We start from the raw sequence: 18,757 nt of genomic DNA on the forward strand, positions 1-18,757 counted from the left end.
AAAAAAGTTAAAGCAGGTTATTTTGTTAAACTGCTATGATCAGAGACTTAGAGTTGCGAGGAGACAAAACAGGAATCCAATGGTGCTTGGGCTAGAGCTCTGGAAACAGATGGTCAGTTAGCAGATGTGGATAAGTACTATATTTGCAACACTTTAAATATAAAATGTTAGCAAAAGGATATTTTATGTGTTGGGAGTAGTGGTATTTTAGGTGTTGGAAATATAATAGGAGAGCCAGCGATATGCTGGGGATGGCTTGCACCAGTACATGAGAGCTGATTGTGAGATTTTAAGGGAATATGCTGGCAGCCTGAAATGGGCTATGGTGGGAGAATTTACCCCATGGAAAAAAGGCAAATGCTACAAATCAGCCCTCCTCCACACTTCCCCTGGAGAGCTGGTTTTTAAACATTGGCCATTAAACATTTAAACATCACTATAGAAGACTGAGGATGGTGTTATCCAAATCAGCCCATTTTAGATACAACAGAAAGTCACTGCCACGAAATTTTAAAATAGCATACTATATTTCATAAAGAAAATTCTGTACAGATCATGAAGATAGCCATTTCAAAATAAAAGGCAAAGGCCATCTCCATACTTGAATAAATTCCTTCAAGATTCCATGAGTCTAGAATCATACTCAGAAATACACTCACAAAATCAATCTCTGCTCTCTCCTCTCGTTCCAAAAGATACACTGTCCCAGAACTATTCTTTCCCGTTGCCTTCTATGTGTATTTATGTGAGTTAGTACTTAGTGTAAACACCTTTTTACCTCATTAAAAACTCAGCAAGAGATCATTTAAAATCCACGTTATTTACAAGTTTAGAACTTAATTCCATCTCCACCTAGATTGCTCTGTGACTTCAGGTTACTAAATCAGGTAACCACCACAAACAGGTACTGTTTTAAAACAAAGAGATGTGCCACAAAAATAACAAATGTAGTCATCAAACTAACAAAAAGCATGATTTTCAAAGTGTAGAGCTTATCCTAAGGTATTATAGGGATTCACTGGAGACTTCCAAATATTAAGTTGCATTTTACTCATTGAGATGAACTTGACCCAATAAATTGTGGCTGATGGCTTCCTGTGGGATACAACCGAAATCTGTGTCATCACTAGGTCAACTTCTGTAGCCACGTTGGCTATCCTGGTCTGGTAAAATGAGAATCCTTAAGTAGGCTCAAATTGTGGTAACTTTCACTGTACAAATATTTGTTTTCTTCTAAAAAATCTATCCTCGTAACCATAACTGCTACTTGCCATGGTCATCTAAGTTGGGTATTTGGATCATTCTGCTAACTCAAACCTCCAATCTGATATCCAAAGTTACAAAGCTCTAGGGTTACCAAGTTGGATACAGAAATGGATGTCAATTTAGCTAGGGGGTATAGCATATGATTTATATAGGAAAAACACAAGAAACTATGGGAAAAGACATTTCCCTTTAAAATAAAAAGATGAGTAGCATTTTGCATTGTTATTTTAAAAATGATGTTTATGGGGCAGCCCAGGTGGCTCAGCGGTTTAGCACGGCCTTCAGCCCAGGGCCTGATCCTGGAAACCTGAGATCGAGTCCCATATCTGGCTCCCTGCATGGATCCTGCTTCTCCCTCTTCCTGTGTCTCTGCCTCTCTCTATCTCTCTCTCTCTCATGAATAAATAAATAAAATCTTTTTAAAAAACGATGTTTATGATATATTACTTTTAAAATTCCAAGTTTCTTAGTATTTCAATTTAGGCCCATGTAGAATGACTTGGGGAAAATAACGCTGCATGTTTGAGAGGACAAAACAAAGAGACGGGGGAAAAAGTTATTCCAAACTGAATATCTGGAATATTCTTTTCTAAAAATTAAACCAAATGATAAGCCCATTATATGAACTTAAGAAATAATAAGCCTTATAGTATTTTTCTAATTATTCATGCCATTTTACATCATTCTCCTGTTATCCTTAACCCTCTGCATTAGGGAGTCTACTGATAATACTCACTGACATGAGTCTGTGATGGTTTGTGTTACTTACTTATGTATGTATTTATTTTTAATTTTTTTTATCTGACAGAGAGGGAGAGCTCACGAATTCTTGCACAAGCAGGGGGAGCAGCAGAGGAGAAGGAGAAGCAGGCTCCTGCCTGAGCCAAGAGCCCATTGCAGGGTTATATCCCAAGACCCCAGGATCATGACCTGAGCTGAAGGCAGATACTTAACTGACTCAGCCACTCAGGCACCCCTGATGGTTCATTTTATATGTCAATTTTACTGGGCCACCAGATACCCAGACATTTGGCCAGACACTATGGGTGCGTCTGTGAGTGTGTTTCCAGATAAGGTTAACATTTGAATCAGTAGATAAAGTTAAGCAGACTGCTCTCCCGAATGTGGGCAGGCGTCACCCAATCAACTGAAGAGCTCTACAGAACAAAAAGGCTGAGAAGATGTAAATCCGTCTGCCTAACTGAATTGGGATATTGGTATTTTCTGGCTTCCAGACTCAGACTGAAACATAGGCTCTTCTTGGGTCTTGAGCCTGCCAGGTTTTAGATTAGAATTTACGCCATTAGCTTTCGTGTGTAACGCACACACATACACACACAGAAAACACAGCTTATATAGAGTCTCTTAAAATTTGCCCATCACTTCTTCATAGGAATCAAACATACCTACCTGGTGTATTTCTGTCTCCATGACTTTACTTTGGGTGTTTTTCCTCCTCATCCCCTATTTTTTCTTCTCCATAAACCCTTTTTATCAAAATCCTGCTCACCATTCAAGGTTCTATTCTAATCCTACCTTGGCTATGAAGACTTTCCACGTAGCCCCTGCCAGAAATAAGTCATTCTGCACTGGACCATTGCAGACGCTATACCAGTGCACACTGCACATTGTTTTATAGTCCATATGAGAAGCATTAGGGATAAAGCAGCCTGGAGGAGGGATGTGTAGTGGCTTTACACAGGAAGTGAATGATTTTTTTGCAAAGGGATCTGATTTCAGCTCCAGTTCTAAGGAGAAAGTTACTTATCTTGCTGAGGATATTTGCAAATCTTACTTTCATGACCTGGCTGATGGAGAATGTAACCACCAGAGTAGAGACAACTGATCCAGCCAGAGAACAAATCTACCAGAATGAATGCAATAACCATGTCAGAAAAACAGATCAGTCTGGGTTGTTATACAGTTGTAAGGCGGGAGCAAACATGTGAGAGCGCACTGCCCTGCGGTGTCATGAACAACATGCAGAGCAAAGAACAATAGCAAAAGGAACCCTACTTTGAAAAAACCATTCGTTGGACCACCATGGTCAAAGGAGGTCAGCAGTATGCTCAGAGCAGGAATGGGACGCTGACTAATCCTACAGTGTATCTTTATAAAGCCATTGTATATTTCCTATTACAGTAAGGATTTGGCCATTAACAATAAATCTTTATCATTTTCATGAAATGATAAATTGATGAAACTTTTACTTATTGTACTAACTAGAACTTTGCTTTAAGTTAACAATTCAAATCAAGATTTTGGTGAGGTGGGCAGCAGTAATACCCAGGTGAGCAGCAATCCCAGCTAAAAACAAAATAAAATTTTATTTTATAGGTATTTGTACATTCTGTATCTTTGTTTTCTCCAAACGAAATAATAAATTTCTAGAGGTTTGTCATTGTACAGCTTTTATCTTTTCTACCATAGGTCAAGGAATACTAAATCAATGACTGATAATTATAATTTTAATTGTTTTTCTTCCATTTGTAATCCCACTATTATCTAAGTTGAAGCTACCCCCAGCCCCAGGAGCTGGAAAGGACAAGTTACTAACCATCGCTTTAGAGAAAACTGAAGTTCACAGAGGTCAGATCAGATGTGATGGATCCAGAACTCCTGACCCTCCTGCAGCATACTTTTCTTAAATCCATCAAATTAACAATGGGAAGGATGAAACAGAAAAAGAGAGGCAGAGACAGAGAGAGAGAGAGAGGAAGGAAGGAAGGAAGGAAGGAAGGAAGGAAGGAAGGAAGGAAGGAAGGAAGGAAGGGAGGGAGGAAGGAAAGAAAAAAAAGAAAAGAAAAGAAAAGAAGAGAAGAGAAGAGAAGAGAAGAGAAGAGAAGAGAAGAGAAGAGAAGAGAAGAGAAGAGAAGAGAAAGATGGAAAGGAAAGGAAAGGAAAGGAAAGGAAAGGAAAGGAAAGGAAAGGAAAGGAAAGGAAAGGAAAGGAAAGGAAAGGAAGAAAAGAAAAGAAAGAAGAGAAGAGAAGAGAAGAGAAGAAGAGAAGAGAAGAGAAGAGAAGAGAAGAGAAGAGAAGAGAAGAGAAGAGAAGAGAAAAGATAGGAAAGGAAAGGAAAGGAAAGGAAAGGAAAGGAAAGGAAAGGAAAGGAAAGGAAAGGAAAGGAAAGGAAAGGAAAGGAAAGGAAAGGAAGAAAAGAAAGAAAAGAAAAGAAAAGAAAAGAAAAGAAAAGAAAAGAAAAGAAAAGAAAAGAAAGAAAAGAAAAAAGAATGAGAGAGAAAGGAAGAAGTATTCCTAAGTTAAATAACATTTGGTTTTCCTTATTAAAGTGCATATTTGTCTTCCAGATATATTATCCCCATGAGCACACACTAATGATCAAACCTAGCCAAGAACCAGAAGCATTTTAAACAAGTCACATTTTAAGACTATTGATGCATATTTCTTGCAAAAATATAAAACATTTATATTAACACTGTATCCAGATCCCAAATTACCCTTACTTTTTCACACTCCTGAGAGTGTACAAAAATTTAAGAATTATTACAATAAGAAGGAGAATTTTTTTTTTATACTGGCCCACGTTCTTTGCTTATGTTTCATTTCAAAATGAAACAAGTCAAAACGTGTCCTATATGTTAGGTGAAAATCCTAGGCCTTAGATCCAACAAACAAACAGATGTTGATCACAGTTTCATAAGGATGATCCTGCATAAAACTTGGCTTAGTTGCCAATCTCACCATTACAGAACGAAAATAATTAAAGAAATCAAGTAACGGAACAAAATACTGATTAAAACAACTGTGGAATTTTGAAGAGACCCTTCCAAATGCAGAAAGAAACACATTACATATTTGATGTCAAGTCCAGTTTCAAACCGTATCATCTAAACTTCAAAACTGAACAATAAAGGATTTATAGAATCTAGGAGCTAAGAAGGGAATCTTGGCCTGCCTCTAATCCAATGTATTAATTTTTAAAATATCTTTACTGAAATATAATTGAGATACATACAATTAATATTTGAAGTGTACTACTCAGTGTTTTTTAGTATATACACTCAGTTGTGCAACCATTACCATAATCTTAGAACATTTTCTCCTGCCAAAAGAAACCCCATACCCACTAGCATTCATTCCCATCCCACCTCCAATCCAAGGAAACCACCAATCTATTCTGTCTCTGTAGATTTGCCTATTCTGGTCATTTGACACAAATGGAATCATATAGTGTGTGATATTTTGTGATTAGTTCTTTCACTTAGCAAACATTTTCAAGGCTCATTCCTATTGTGTCAACCCTTTATTCCTTTGTATTGTCAAATAATATCCCATTGTCTGGACCTACCACATTTATGTACCCATTTATCAGTTGATGGACATTTGCGTTGTTTCTACCCTTTGACTATTCAAATAATGCTACTATGAAACTTTGTGTACAAGTTTTATGAGGAGGTGTATTTTCTTTTCTCTTGGGTATACACATGGTTGTGGAATTGCTGGATTGTGTGGCAACTCTCCACCAACATTTTTTTTTTTAGAAGCTGTCAAATTGTTTCCAAAGTGGCCATACATTCCACCAGCAATATAGGAGGGTTCCAATTCTCCACATCCTCGCCAACATTTATTATTTTCTAGATTTTCTATGGCCAATTTAATGGGTCTATTAAGTGGTCTCACTATAGTTTTGATTTTCACTTTCCTAACAACTAATGATATCAATGAGAAAGGATAGTCTTCAACAGATGGTGCTAGACCTGGATGTCCACAGGCAAAAAAATGAAATTTAACTCTCTACCTCATATCATACTATAAATTAACTCAGATCTTAGAGCTAAATGTAAGAGCCAAAACTATGAACCTCTTAGAAGAAAACACAGGAGTCAATTTTTATGATTTTAAGTTAGGTAGTGTTTTCTTAGCTATGACACCAAAAGCACAAGCAAAAACAACAAAAAATACAAACAAATGCCTACATCAAAATTAAAAATTTTGTACTATAAACAATGCTATCAAGAGAGTGAAAAGACAACTCATAGAACAGGAGAACATATTTGCAAAGCATATATCTGATAAGGGACTAGTATTCAGAATATATTGTACAAAGAACTCTCACAGTTCAATAATACAAAGACAAATACTCCAATTAAAAAATGGGCAAAGAGGGGATCCCTGGGTGGCGCAGTGGTTTGGCGCCTGCCTTTGGCCCAGGGCGCGATCCTGGAGACCCGGGATCGAATCCCACGTCAGGCTCCCGGTGCATGGAGCCTGCTTCTCCCTCTGCCTGTGTCTCTGCCTCTCTCTCTCTCTCTCTCTGTGACTATCATAAATAAATAAAAATTTAAAAAAAAAATGGGCAAAGAATTTGACTACACAATTTTTCCAAAGAAGATACAAATGACCAATAGGTATATGAAAAGATGACCAACCTATATATACGTAGAGATAAGGAAACTCAGATCCAGGATATCTAAATGACATATTTTAAGTTACTCAAGTGGTTAGTGGCCAGTGAGGTCTAGGCGAATCTTATATAGAAAAACCATTATAGGCCTTGGATATAAAAAGACATGGGCTTGTCTCCAAGAGTTTACTTGCTCAACCAACTTCTTTGAGCCTCAGTTTCTTCATCTATAGCAAAACCTATTCCATAGGGTTATTATGAAAGTTAAATGAGTTCATATAATGTCCCTAACACAGAGCCTAGCATCTAATAATAACAATTATTATTAATATATTTCAATATTCTATGTACCCCTCGCATAAAACTCTATGGCATTTAAGCATGAAGCCATGTACGTGTCTGTGGTGGTATGTCCTCTGCTAGATCACCTGTGATCTAATCAAGTCATACATATACGTCTCAGTCTTCCAGAACACTAGAAACCCTAGCATCTGGCCTGGTACTCTTCCTCCACGGAATGACAACAGATCTCTCATTTCCAAAAAGCAATCCCTCTTAGTAGAGAACAGTGGTAAAGCCACACTGATAATGTTCAAATCCTGGATTCCTCACTTGCTTGCACACATTATTTAACATCTCTAAATTTCAGTAAAATGTGAATAATACTAATAATACCTACCTCATAAATTGTCAGGAAGTGTAAATAAGCTAACCCATGGGAAAGTACCTATTACAGTGCCTGGAACATGGCAGGTATCATCGTTATCATCAATGTCATGGTCATCATCATCATCATCAGTATCTTACCTACCAAGCCTGATATTGTTCTTATAGTTTAGTTAATAGTCAATTAGAAATATTTTATTTCTATTCGTTTATGTGAGCTAATGAAATAGTCCTAGAACTTCCAAAATACTGCTTCTAGAGCAGACCAGATCTAGAATTTTGTGAAAATTCACCCAATTTAAATCCCTGGCCTTAAGTAATTAGAAAAGAAGTCTCTCCCAAAACTAATGACTCTCAAAGTGCAGTACAAGCTTAATCACTACCTTGTTTAAAAAATATTGTGAAAGATCCAAGGCAACATACACATTAAGAGAGGTCAAATGGAGCAAATCTAGGAGCTATTTCTGGTGATAGCACAGGAGGAAGAAAGAGTGGGAGGGAGTCTTCATCTGTCCAAGGCAGAGATGACAAAAACTGGGTATACTACAGGTGACAAATTTCATTCATGTATCAAGCTTGTTTTGAGAACCTTCTATATGAAAGGCAGTGGGGTAGAAGAGGGGGTAATCAAAAATAAATAAAGAAGGAGATCATCTAAAAATAAATAATAAATAAATAAATAAATAAATAAATAAATAAATAAATAAAGAAGGAGATCATCTGCTTGGAAAGATAAAACATGTTAACAATATAGCATGAGACAGATGTGGATAGATGTCATGAGAACAATGCAAGGGAAATTATGTGGGGATCCAAGGAAAAACTGATTACTCATGTCTGGATTGCTAGCTGCAACTCATACTATAAGTTGCCCTCCAATGATGCATCTGAAAGCCCCCATCTTCTCAAGAGTGGTAGGAAATCCTACCACAAGCTCCCATAGCACCTTCTACTACCTTCCCTATGATTGTTGGAAGACATCCATCCACCCTACTCATTGGTAAAAGGCAGGATAAGAGGAGCCTGCAGCTATACTGCCTGGCTTCAAATCCAATTCTATCACTTTCTAATTGTGGGACCCTTGTCCATGCACTTAACCATGCTCTGCCTTAGTTTCCACTTCTTAAAAATGTGGCTAAAAACAGCAGTTATTGACAAGGCTGCCGTGAGCAAGACAGGAATTAATCTAAGTCCTTACAACAGTGTCTACACACAGTCAGTGCGACATACTATCTAATGCTACACTGAGTATTAGCTTTTATCATTGTTATCACAGTGGCATGCATATATGAGTCATTCAGAAGTATGGGAATGTGGCTGAATGACTAAATAAATGAAAACAGGAAAAGAAAATGTTGCGCTTGAGAAGAGAGGATGGAGCCAGATTTCATAAGTCTGAAGAGCTAAATTTGAGAGCATTCCCCCTGAGAAGAAGCATTTCCTTTCACGTAGCTGAGGATTTGGATATCGTATTCCATGTCAATTCTGAAATCAGTCATCACTGTGGGAAAATAACTTTGCAGTATTTAGTAGCTTTTGATATTATGTTAAGTGGGAAAAAAAGTTTACTCCCTTTAAATATTCTGGAAGCAAAGTAATCATTAAAAAGGGAAGCTAAAATGTCAAGACTGGAAGAAAATCTACCAACCTTGAAGGATGAGAACTATGATTTCTAAAATGCACTCAAAAGCTGTGCAGCCCAATATAGAGCATAAGCCTCTCCCAAATGATCCTTTATTTTCATTCACTGGAAGCCAGTCATTTGTAAAGGAAGGAATGGGGGTGGGGGGGGGTGGGAATTACAGGGAGATATACCTGCTTAAGTTAAGGGGTCCAACTTAGCTAAAAATCTTATTCAAGTTGTAATGTACAAGCAGAGAGATTAGGCCAACATGATGAGCTTCCAGGAATGTCTGATAATCCATTTTGTCCGCAAGGCTGGGGGTCCTTCTCTATCTTTCATGCCAGACAGTGTTCAAAAGCAAAGCCACCAGTAGACTGAGAGGTCAACCATCTGCCAGCCCACACTCAAAGTTCTTTACAATGCCTACAACTTTAGGTTGAAACTCCCATGTAAGTCTGAAACCCTCAGGGAATAAAATGGACAGTGTTTTTACTCATATAGCCGAGATAATATTTACCTCTATTTAACTACAGAAACTTTTATAAAGGCTGTGAGACAGAACTGGTTCTTAAGAATACATCCTAACTCTCCTTAAATAGTGTCCTAAATGTAACACAAACTTTTCTCAAGGTCCAGGGATTATTAATAAGCAGCTCTCTCCTGAAGTGTGTCTGGCAAGTTATGACTGGCAGGAAGGGACTGCCCCACTGTGTATACACAAGTTCTTGATCTCCTTTAGTGAAGGATACACTATGACTCAGCAAGTAAGTCTAAAAGGAGACATTATCTCAACTTGGATTTCCCTGGATCCAGCGCTCTCTAATGAGCACACACAGATAAGAGCTTGTTAGAGTTGAGAACAGAGCTGAATTCCTGGTGTGGTATTGCTCTTTTATACCCAGATATAATACCATCAGTATTTCCCAAAGTCTTGTCTTGGACCCTCGATGCCCTTCCACTCAGTAGACTGTTTACAAACATTGGGCTCTTGGGCTGCTGAACCAAACTTAATACCAGCAACGTGATATCTTTCTCTGGGAGGACAAAGTACAGAAAGTGCCAGGTGGTCCTGCCTCTGGTGTCTTGGAAAGGCTTCCCTGTAAGGGACGTAATCACAAATCCATTCTCTTTCATCCGTTCTCAACTTCATGCTTGAGACTTCTAATCTACTTTGGGCTAGGAATCACAGGTTTATGAAAAAAATTTACAGAAATCAAGTCAATAGTTTCACTGAGAGTCTGAGGGCTCCTCCCACACATTAAAAATACATACTCTTGGTAACATCCGTTTGGGCTGGTTATAGATTCTCAGACAAGATTGCTGGAAGCCAAGCTGAAGATGCATAAGATGCTACTGTGGTACTATTGCTAGAGGTTATGTTGGGGGAGCATGGCATTTATCAAGTACTTAAACATTTCATTTGCTTTGAATGCTCTTTCCTTTATATGGATATATATCACTTTGTTCAGGTCTCTGTCCACATCTAGCCTTACCCAGGAGGTGTTCCCTAGCCACCTGGATAAAATAACTCTCCACTCCTGTGTTTCTCCAGACCCCTTCCTCTGATTTTTTTTAAATCACAGCACTGGTCAGCACCTGGCATGCTCTTGGTCTGTTTTCCATCTCTTTCCATGAAAATGGCAGTCCTATGAAGGAGGCTGGCTTATCTATTTTGCACAGGTGCTCTATAAATATTTGTTGAACAAATGAGTGAAGCATGGCTAAATACTTTAAATATCATGTCATTTTCATCCCCTCCATCCTTCAAGTCATGCATTTCAAGTGTTCTTACACTCTTACACCAAGAGAACTGAGGCTGGTCACTCAATACACAGACAGCATTATGTGGTGAAGAACATGGACCTGCGCAGCAGACTGCGTGGGTGAGAACACAGCTGAGTCACTGCCCTTACCTGTGACACCAGGAAAGCCACCAAACCATTCTCAACCCAAGGGCTCTTTATCTGTAAATGTCATTAATAATAATAGCATTGCCTCACCTAGTTATTGTGAGGAGCTGAAATGTATAAAGATCTGAAACAGTTCATGGCCCATAGTAGTTTCTAAACCAGAGCTGAATAAAAAGAACCTTAGCTGAGAAACATCTTGTAAAAATTACTTTCTTGTTCTAGATTTCTTACTTATAACCACTTTCTGATTACAACGCAGGTTTCTGGTGCATCTGTCTACGACGGAAGTGTAGACATGGTTACTCTGGCCTATGTGACACTGTTCTGTATTTCTCATCATACCTGAATTAATCTGTGTGGCGGGTTTAATATGGTAACCAAATCGGGGTTCTGAACCAACAACACTGAGGCCACAATGTAGTTGTGTAGTTGCTTGCTGACCTAGCCACCTTCCCCAAACAATACCACAACTTTTAAATAAACTATCTGTAACACAGGCCGTAAAGCTAAGGAGGAGGAAATATCCTGGCCTAAGAAGTCTTTTCTCTAATCAGCAGAAAATGGAGCGAGATTACAGGTAGAAGAATATTCAGGCAAAAGAGAGTCCTTCGCCAAACAAATGCCCTCGCACCTGTTGGCTCCATACACCATTTCAGAATAGCATAGTAACTGTTTGTGGAAACAACCTGCTTGTCCAGGTTTCACGTGGACCTGGACATGGAATGCTTCACCTCTCAAAGGGCTTTCAGCCCTCCCTTGAGTGGCTGAGCCAATGTCAAAGCCACAAGGAGCCCACTCTCAGCAGCTGCCCCACGGCAACTCCCTCACGTTACCTTGCCCTGATGATCGTGTTTCATCTCCCAGCCCCTTGGCAGCTCCAGCTGTTTGTTGGCGAACATATTGAGGAATCCCACAAGATCTCGGTTATGCTGGTAGCGTTCAAAGTGGTGGGTGTCCCGCCGGACTTTGGTGATCATGTGCTTCAAACACGTATTGTTTGTAAACATGCGGTAGGCACTCTGGAGGAAAGAATGGAGAACCCATGTTAACCTGCCTGGGACCTGCAAAAGCCACATGTTACACATATGACATCAGAGCACATACCATCGTCCTCCAGTGGGCACGTAAGTGTCAACATTACTCTAGACCCACACATGGAAAACAGCAGGCCGAGCACAATATTTAGATCAAAATAAGATAGAAAGACTACAGAAAGTAAGGCATCTTCATTGATGATGTCTAGTTTTCTAATGAATAAGAATGCTTGCTATGGAATCTCATCCTACAGGAGATGTTAGGTCCTAAACTCGGTTGCAGGCAAGAACCACACAGTCATAGTCCCACCATGTCAGATACAAATATACATCTTCACAGCGAGCCCCAAAATAGCTGGTTCTTCCTCCAGCACCGCAGGAGATCACTGGTCTCTGGATGAGTGCCACGCGAAGCAGTTGGCATCATTTAGTAGCCAAGTCATATAGAAAAATGCTTAGCCACCTATTTGAATGTCGGGAGTACATGCAATGGGCTCAGCTGTTCTCACTGGGAGTCAAATTTAACTGATACCACAGTAGATAAAAGTTTTTCATCTTACACCTTCTTCGAGGCATAATCTCAGTGAATGGGATGGCAGGCAGACCTGCCCGGGCTTTATATGTATTTTTTTTCTTTTTCTCTGTGTGTGTGTGTTGTGTATGTATGTATATATACATATGGCTGAATTTATACAGTTGAAATGCATGTTAAATAAAACTCCACTATACAACCACATAAAAAAGTGACTGTCTTATGAAAAATGCTATTGTCTTCATCTCTATGATACTTAAAAGGGATTCCAAAAATTAGCCATAAGCCACAGGCCATCCACATACAAGTTAGTCAACAAACACTCATTGCATCATGTCATGTGCCAAGAAGTAGGAAAGAAATAACTGTATAAATGATCTATTCTGGAATTCTATTCTTCTCAGATGGATTCAAATGATTCTTCTTACCTTTAGTATACCAGGGCCACCAGATTGAGTCTGGAGGCTTTACTTCATGGGTTCTGTTATTTATTTCAGTTTGAGATAGACCAAAGGAAAGGCAAACGAAATCAGAATCTCTGGAAATAATTTCATTTTAATAAACATTTACTGTGTTTCCTATGCCCAGTACTGTGGTAGTTACTGAGGACAGTTAACATCGTTCCTGTCTGTCCAGTATCCCTCAAGATGTGTCATGTTCCAGTCAAAGCAATTATTGATGATGGGAGTCCTTCTAGAGCTTTCTTCCCTTTGGCACGGTTATCATAGCAACCAGTGATGTTTGAAATGGTGGTTGCTCCCCAGTCTAGGTCCCTGGATCCCTGAGTGATGACAGGGATCAGCGAACCTTGATAATCCAATTTGGAATGAGAAACAAACCTCTGTCAGCTTACGCCACCGAGATTTGTTAGTTTCTCTTGACAGCCTCAACTATATAAAATAACTGTTTATAGTTTTCCTGATTGCTTCTCCATCATCATATACTTTTTACTAAAATATTTCTTCCCTATCAAAACAAAAAGAAGAAAGGAAGGAAGAGAGGGAGGGAGAGAGGAAGAAGGCAGGGAGGCAGGAAGGCAGGAAGGCAGGCAGGCAGGCAGGCCGCAGTGAACTATCCTCCGTACTAGTGCACTAATTCCTCAGTACACTGGAGTATAAAACACTTTGCGGTTCTATTTCAACCTGACAGTCTCAATGAGAGGAGGTTTTGATGGCTGTGAGAAACTGTGAGGTTCAGAGCGCAGCGCAATGCCAAAGCAGGCAAGCCTACGCAGGGGCGTGGAGCAATTAGAGAACATGAGAGAATAAGAAAGTGATACCATGAAAGCAGAGAAGGAGACTAATAAAAGAAGTTGAAGGCTGTCGGAGACGAACGTTAGCTAACTAATAGTTTAGCCTGTGGCTGACCCTGCCTTGGTGTTTTATGCACAATCAGCAAGGCATCTGTTTTCTGCATTTGGCTCTGTGCTGCTGATGTATTTTCACAGAAGCCACTGCAAGCTTAGAGGCCGGAGACCACACTAGCTTGAGCGGCGGTTGGCAACGAGCTTTCAAGTCAGAGTCCCTGATCAGTCTCTTTGGGGACAAATGATTGTGGGATAATTTTGCCAGATAAACCATTCTAGTAACTGTTCTAAATAGGTTAATCTCCTGGTCCTCCTGAGTTCTTCCTTCCCCCCTCCATTAATATAAGTAAATAGGCCACATCCTGATGCTTCATCTGGAGCACCAGAAATGCTCCTCATTCTGCTGAAGAGAAGAAACAGAACTTTATTAGGTCAAGAAGAAGTAATTAGGTGAAGGAACCTGTCCCAGCCCCACGCGGGAAGTAATTCCCTGGGGTTGCACAGCACTTTACGTTCAGGAGACTTAAGGCCAGTCTTATAATTGATTACGTCCTCTCATTTTCCTCCTTTCCTCTCAGTAAGACATGGAACATAGCGCCAAGTTCGAGAGATCTGTGAAAAAAGCATCTACTAAAGTAAAGTAAATGCAAGAAAGATTTCTTATTAGTAACTAGCAAACGATCTTTGGAACCACAGGTTGTTCGAGTCTGAATAACATGCACAAGACTGCAAGTGCCCATATAAAACCCTTAAGGCAAATAGGAACATCCCTTCAGACAGATACATTTTTATAAGGAACTAAATATATACACATTTATGTACTAAATATATACATATTTATGTATATATTTATTTACATATGTGTTTAGGTATATACACATGTGACATATTTATGTATGTTTATATACATGTTTATTTTATTTTTTGTTTTTAAGTATATACAATATTTTTAATATATAGCTATATATGTAATTGTATATCTGTGTATGTATACATATACATATATTTCAGAAGGAATATTTATACTCCAGTTCATACAGAACTACAATGAAGATTTTAGTCACAGCCCTGTCACTCATGGACAGAGACAAAGAAAGTCATTTAATCTCTGCCTCAGAGATTAAATCTTCACTCAACTGTAAAACGGAATAATAATAACTGGTCTGCTTTCTTCATAGGTACACGAGACTCAAATCCAATGAAACAAAGGATGTAAAGCTGCTTTGAAGAGATAAAAATCACAAAAAAATACAGAGTAGAAGTAAGTAATAGAATATATGAGGGATTATACCTATCATACCTATGTCCTAACAGATAAATGATAGCAGTAAAATTGTTTTCTACTTCTGAGGTCTTTGAAGATTGTGGGCCAGCATCCCACTTTCTATGAACTAAAGAAGGTTTTCATAACCTTTCATTAATTATGTCACAAGCCCTGTGCTAAACCCTAAGGATACAGAGATGAGTACAGCCCCATCATTCAAAAGGATGGGAAGGAACATTATAGGGAAAGGTGGGAGGAAGAGGTTCCCTGGAGGCAGAAAGTGGAGTTTGGAAATCAAAGAGGCCACAGTAGCAGTGAAAATACTGAAACACAGAACAAGCAAGAGCTGCGGATGAGAGGGGTCTCAACACTCGAGAAACACTAACCAGGTGGGAATAGATTACAAGAGCTCAGTCTCCCTGGACGCTGACTCTGACAAAGCTGTGGGTTAAGGGAGAAGAGCCATTTGATTCTCCCTCGGTCGTTGGGTGGCTCTGAGTGAGGGCTGTTGTTTTGTTTTGGTCTCATAGAAAAAGATGCAATAAGTGGAGGTGACTTTCTATCTGAAACCAAAGTCGATTAGGAAAGAACAAATGGGCCCTATTTCATAACGTGATGAAGTCTGGTGGTAGAGCACGGAATGATCCCGTCTGGGAAGCTGTTGCACGTGGAGTCACCAGCAGTAGTTGGAGACTCAGCAACTGTTACTAGTAGACGGAACTCCTTCAAATGATCTCTCACGTGATTTCAGAGGTCCTCCTTAGTTACTGCTTCTCTATTCCAAAATTCCTTTCCTAACCTTATTCTTGGTTGTTTCTTGTTTTCTATGCAAGAAATGAACACCTGATGGTTGAGTGAATGATCAACTGAACTTCTTTAGCGGAATTTTGTTAAAATAACATTCCTTAGAGCTTAATGTGTTTTGTTTGGTTAAGTGTTTTGAGGTGTTAGAAATGAAAAATATCGAGAGGAGTTGCGGAGGATGTTATTGCCATTTGGCAGCAGAATAAGAACATTATATGTAAATACTCATTTCTTATCGATCAACCTCAATGCAAGTGATAATCTTTTTTTTTTTTTTTTTTTCCTTTTCTGGCAGCTTGCTTGCTTGCTTTTTTCTTTCTTCTTTTGTTTAGTGTTATGGTGACCATACGTCTGGGGTTACCTGGCCTAGTTTTGATTTTACCTAATTTTGTTATTTTCATTAACATAGATAAATACATCAATGCTAAATAAAATCTATCTTTCATAGTTCATAAATCCTTCACCAAAAATAGTTATTCTGAAGGGCGCCTGGGTGGCTCAGTCAGTTAAGTGTCTGAATCCTTGCTTTGGCTCAGGTCTTGTTTTCAGGTTCATGAGATCAAGACCCTCATTGGGCTCCCTGCTCAGAAGAGTCCGGTTGTCTCCCTCTCCTTTTGCCTTTCCCCCTATTCCTTCACGTTTTCTCTCTCTCTCTCTCTTTCAAATAAATAAATAAATAAATCTTTAAAAACTAAACAAAATAAAAAGAATATTCTGAATGCACACTTGGAAAATATCACTACATCTACAGTGAATGTCTCTCATATTCACAAGGGAACAGATCTCAGCATTCATATATCTGATTCACAGAACAAAATTTATTATAAACAAAATCAAGTAGCATTGTCTCCATATGATATATGTGAGGATATGAAAATAGTCCTATCTTACACAGTCTGTAAGATAATCATAAGGGATTTTACATTATTTTCATCTAGCTAAAGATTAAAATGGAGGGAAAATTTAACTTATTAGCAAAACTAATTGTAAACTATCAATTCAATAGCAGGAATTCTTGACTTATAAGAATAAATTTATTTTTTATTTTTATTTATTATTTATTATTTATTATTTTTATTTATTATTTTTTATTTTTCTCCATTGAGTACTAAGGAGTTTAAATGGTGGAATTAATGTATTTCTACAGCTTAATAAAAGCCAGAATAATAGTTTTGGCATGTATGTTATTATTATTATTATTCAGTTATGTATTAGGAGACTTATTTTGTATTGCGCTAATTAGACAAACACAGGCAAACCATGACTATAAAAGCCATGACACTAATACCTAAATCTTGAGTTATCAGAATTCATTTATGAATACAATTTTGTAAGAAATCTGATCACACCAGCAGAGGGCAGTACTATACATCTTAGAGCAACCACAATGCAAAAAAATGAAAACAAAACTTTTCAAAAAAACAGTATTTTGTTTCTCAAGTTGTCCTTTAGAGTTATGACAACCGTATATCTACTTAACTTCATTATTTTCTTTTTTTAAAATATTTTATTTATTTATTCATGAGAGACACAGAGAGAGGCGGAGACACAGGCAGAGGGAGAAGCAGGCTCCATGAAGGGAGCCTGATGTGGGTGGGACTCGATCCTGGGACCCGGGGGTCACACCCTGGACTGAAGGGAGGCGCTAAACTGCTGAGCCACCCAGGGATCCCCATCTTCATTATTTTCAATAAAAATGATTAAGTTACTATTATATGAACTCTATTTTCATGACTATCTTTTAATATAAGCTGATTATCTTCAAATCATAAAAAGAATTAGGAAAGCTTTTAAATTAATACACTTCTTTTGTATGTTGAACATGTTCAATAATATAAACAGGGAATCTACTGAACCAGTTATTGATAATAAACAATTCAAGCAAAAAAAAAAAAAAAAGACTAGATAATAAATCTTAAAATAAAGAAACCAAAAAAGTTTGTTTCATAATATTTTGTTACATAATCTAGGAAAAAGAAGAGATTCCATAAGTAACGCCCTCTATAAAAAAACCATGCAACTTATTCCCAAAAATTCAAACCTTGAGACCATTAACTAGATAGATCCAGCTGCTTTAATTCTTGCTGTAGATAAGTCAGGAAAATCAGACTTCCTAAAAACCCAACAGAATTTAAATCTTACACAAATGCATAGATGCCCAGCATGGACCATCTTTGTTGCCAGTAATGAAGAAAGTTCAGGTAGGAGAAAAAGAATTAAAATGCTTTAGAGAGGATACTTAAAAATCAAGATTGGCTTCCCAGCAAAAGAAGTTCTTCCTGCCCAAGAAAATGGAAAAATAATGAAAACATGAAGACAAAAGAAACAAAATAAACCTTTAAGCTGCTGAGTATTTTCACACTGTTACAATATGTTAGTGTCAGAAGTCCAGGTGTGTTACTGTTGTGACAAAAGCAGTGAGATCATTTACCGCAACATCTCCTTATTCTAGAAATTCCCAAGCTACAGGTCGTAGACCAATTATATCAGAATCACTTAAGGAACCAATCAATTAACCAACCAAACACATGCCTGGGGCCCACTCCAGACCTAATGAACCAGGTCTCAAAGGTCTGGGAACCAAGAATATGCATTTATTTATAGAACTTGACCAAGTTTCAGATCTACAGCCTCTTACCACAACCCAGTAACTGTGAACACAGCCTCTACTTGAACCAATGCAGTGATGAGAAACTTGTACCCAAAAAGACAGCCTGTATTGACAAGTTACAACTCGGTGCTTGGCGAGGTCACACTGGTAGCTTAAAACTGGCTACAGTTGGCAGTATTAACATTACAGAAATCAGTAAATGCAAACCAGGCCTTGATATGATTTTGTGGGCTGTCTAGGAGAGGTGTGGGTAAACTTCAGACCCGTCGGCTGACTGGCTGTGTCTGCAAAGTCTTTTGAGATACAGCCACGTCCATTTGTTCACATGCCGCCCCTTGGCTCAGAAGCTGAAAATACCTTCTGGGCCTTTACAAA

The 18,757-nt window shown here is 38.4% G+C and overlaps 1 protein-coding gene across 1 annotated transcript in view; it reads right to left on the reverse strand.

Annotated features, from left to right (window-relative positions):
* HECW2 (HECT, C2 and WW domain containing E3 ubiquitin protein ligase 2) overlaps window positions 1-18,757 on the reverse strand; it is a 359,319-nt gene that overhangs the window by 85,426 nt on the left and 255,136 nt on the right. Inside the window, exon 14 of the mRNA XM_049106445.1 lies at window positions 11,665-11,850. Coding sequence (XP_048962402.1) covers window positions 11,665-11,850 — 186 coding nt within the window. The remainder of the gene's footprint in view (window positions 1-11,664; window positions 11,851-18,757) is intronic.

The sequence above is a fragment of the Canis lupus genome, chromosome 37 (assembly GCF_003254725.2).
Source record: "Canis lupus dingo isolate Sandy chromosome 37, ASM325472v2, whole genome shotgun sequence".
Taxonomy (NCBI): Eukaryota; Metazoa; Chordata; class Mammalia; order Carnivora; family Canidae; genus Canis; species Canis lupus.